This window comes from Apaloderma vittatum, unplaced genomic scaffold (assembly GCF_000703405.1).
Source record: "Apaloderma vittatum isolate BGI_N311 unplaced genomic scaffold, ASM70340v1 scaffold30239, whole genome shotgun sequence".
Classification (NCBI taxonomy): Eukaryota; Metazoa; Chordata; class Aves; order Trogoniformes; family Trogonidae; genus Apaloderma; species Apaloderma vittatum.
The window spans coordinates 4,672-6,488 of record NW_009733978.1 but is presented as its reverse complement, the minus strand read 5'-3'; the positions used below and the strand labels follow the sequence as shown (position 1 = coordinate 6,488).

Sequence of the window (1,817 nt, the reverse complement as noted above, 5' to 3'; positions counted from 1 at the left end):
TTGTTGTATTTACTGGCGGGAGCAGGTTGGAGCATAGAGGCTCCGTTTCTGGCTGCTTTTAATTCGACACCGGGTGCTTGGAGAGAAGGTCTTTCAAGGGGATAAGAAATATGGTGACTGAAAAAAAAAAGGGGGTTAAAAAAAGTTATCTAAAAGAGCTTAAAGTGGAAAGGGTCCTTGAGGAGTAGGAAGTCAAAGAGGGTACCTGCAGGAGCTCCCGACCCTGCGAGAGCTCTGGGCAAGAGAAACGTCTTTTGTTGCACGTACCCAGAGAAAAGGTTTGAAACAACGGAGAAAAGTTTCTACCCAGTTCCCCGCGGAGTCCCAGGCGCACGTCTGGGCTCATCTTCATCAGGAAGCTGCTTTCTCCCATTGCCTTGAGACAGTCTCAGCTTTCAGGTGCCCTCGGTTCCTTATTGCACAACAGGCAGCGTTCAGCAGAGCGATGCCTCTCGCCGTGTCCCACTTGCCAGCTCAGCCGGCTGTACGGGTGTCGCTTCCCTTCTAGGACTCCTGAGCCCGCAGAAGAGGGAAGCCCTGCAGCGGCTGAGGACCGACATCGAAGTGCTGACGGATTCCTGGCTGGAAACTGCATTAAAGTCCCTGCTACTCATACAGTCCAGGTACGGGAGCTGGAAAGGTGGGTGTTGCTTTCCTGACCCTTTCTCTCGTCGAGACCTGCATCCGTGTGTCACTCCGCTGCTCTTTGTCACCGGTCCTGGGACACAAAGTGAGTGAGGGCAGGAACTCCACTCCTGAGCAACCTGTCAGGATTTTTCTAGTGCAACATCTGTTGTGGAAGATCCCCACAATAGCACCGTGCTCGCAGAATTGCATTTCTGCTGGAAAATTTCTGTTTAAACCAAAAAGCAAACCAACAAAACCCACGGATCGAGATCTGGGCCTAACGGGCCTCTTGAAAGCGGGAGGGCAACGCACGTGGCTCTTTGGAAAGCTGAGCGAGCTGCCCAGAGTCACCCTCAGCACCACGGACCTTAGATGTGTTTTTACAAATGTTTTTCTTCTTTTAGAAAAAACTGTGTCAACATCCTCATCACAACGACCCAACTGGTGCCAGCTCTTGCCAAAGTTCTCCTGTATGGACTGGGCGAGGTGTTTCCCATCGAAAATATTTATAGTGCTACAAAAATCGGTAAGGGATTGTGCTGAGAACCTGGCACTGAAGCGTCTGCTGGGGGTTAGCTGGGATTTTACCCCAGGAAATTTAATTTCTGTGGCTGAGCAGCCCCCGTGGCTGCTGGGGTCCCACGTAATAGCGGTGGCTTCTGGCCTCGCGAGCTGAACTGGGTGTTACCCCTTCCCAGTAAGACAAGAATGTGTCTCCAGACTGGGGAGGAGGAACCCCTTCAGGCTTCTGTTACTCTCTGCCAAAGGCTTGTTACAGTGGGCTTGTCCTTTGGGTTACAGCGGGCTTGTCCTTTGGCAGGGGAAGAGAGCTGCTTTGAGAGAATCGTGTCACGGTTTGGAAAGAAAGTCACCTACGTGGTCATTGGAGACGGGCGTGACGAAGAGGTTGCAGCGAAGCAGGTGGGTTTCTGACTCGGCAGAGGCACGATGGGGTGATGCAAAGGAAGTTCCTGCAGGCTCTGTCTGCACGGACTCTTTGTCCAGGGCTGGGGCAGCCAAACGTAAATTTTGCCTTTCACCACATTAAGGTGGGGGTTTTTCTGGCTCCCGGTGGTTTAAAATTTCTGTTTTACTGTTCGTTAGGATGGCGCATAACGTTGTCCTGGTTGACAACCGGTCGAACACAAGACCCCGGGGTGCCCAGGTGGCCCGGACGGCCAACGGCGTCA

General features: G+C 52.6%; 1 protein-coding gene across 1 annotated transcript in view; it reads left to right on the top strand.

Annotated features, from left to right (window-relative positions):
* LOC104278967 (eyes absent homolog 3) overlaps positions 1-1,817 on the top strand; it is a gene marked incomplete at its 5' end in the record, with an annotated part of 5,078 nt that overhangs the window by 2,065 nt on the left and 1,196 nt on the right. The window contains 3 exons of the mRNA XM_009876099.1: positions 509-623; positions 1,032-1,153; positions 1,448-1,548. Coding sequence (XP_009874401.1) covers positions 509-623; positions 1,032-1,153; positions 1,448-1,548 — 338 coding nt within the window. The remainder of the gene's footprint in view (positions 1-508; positions 624-1,031; positions 1,154-1,447; positions 1,549-1,817) is intronic.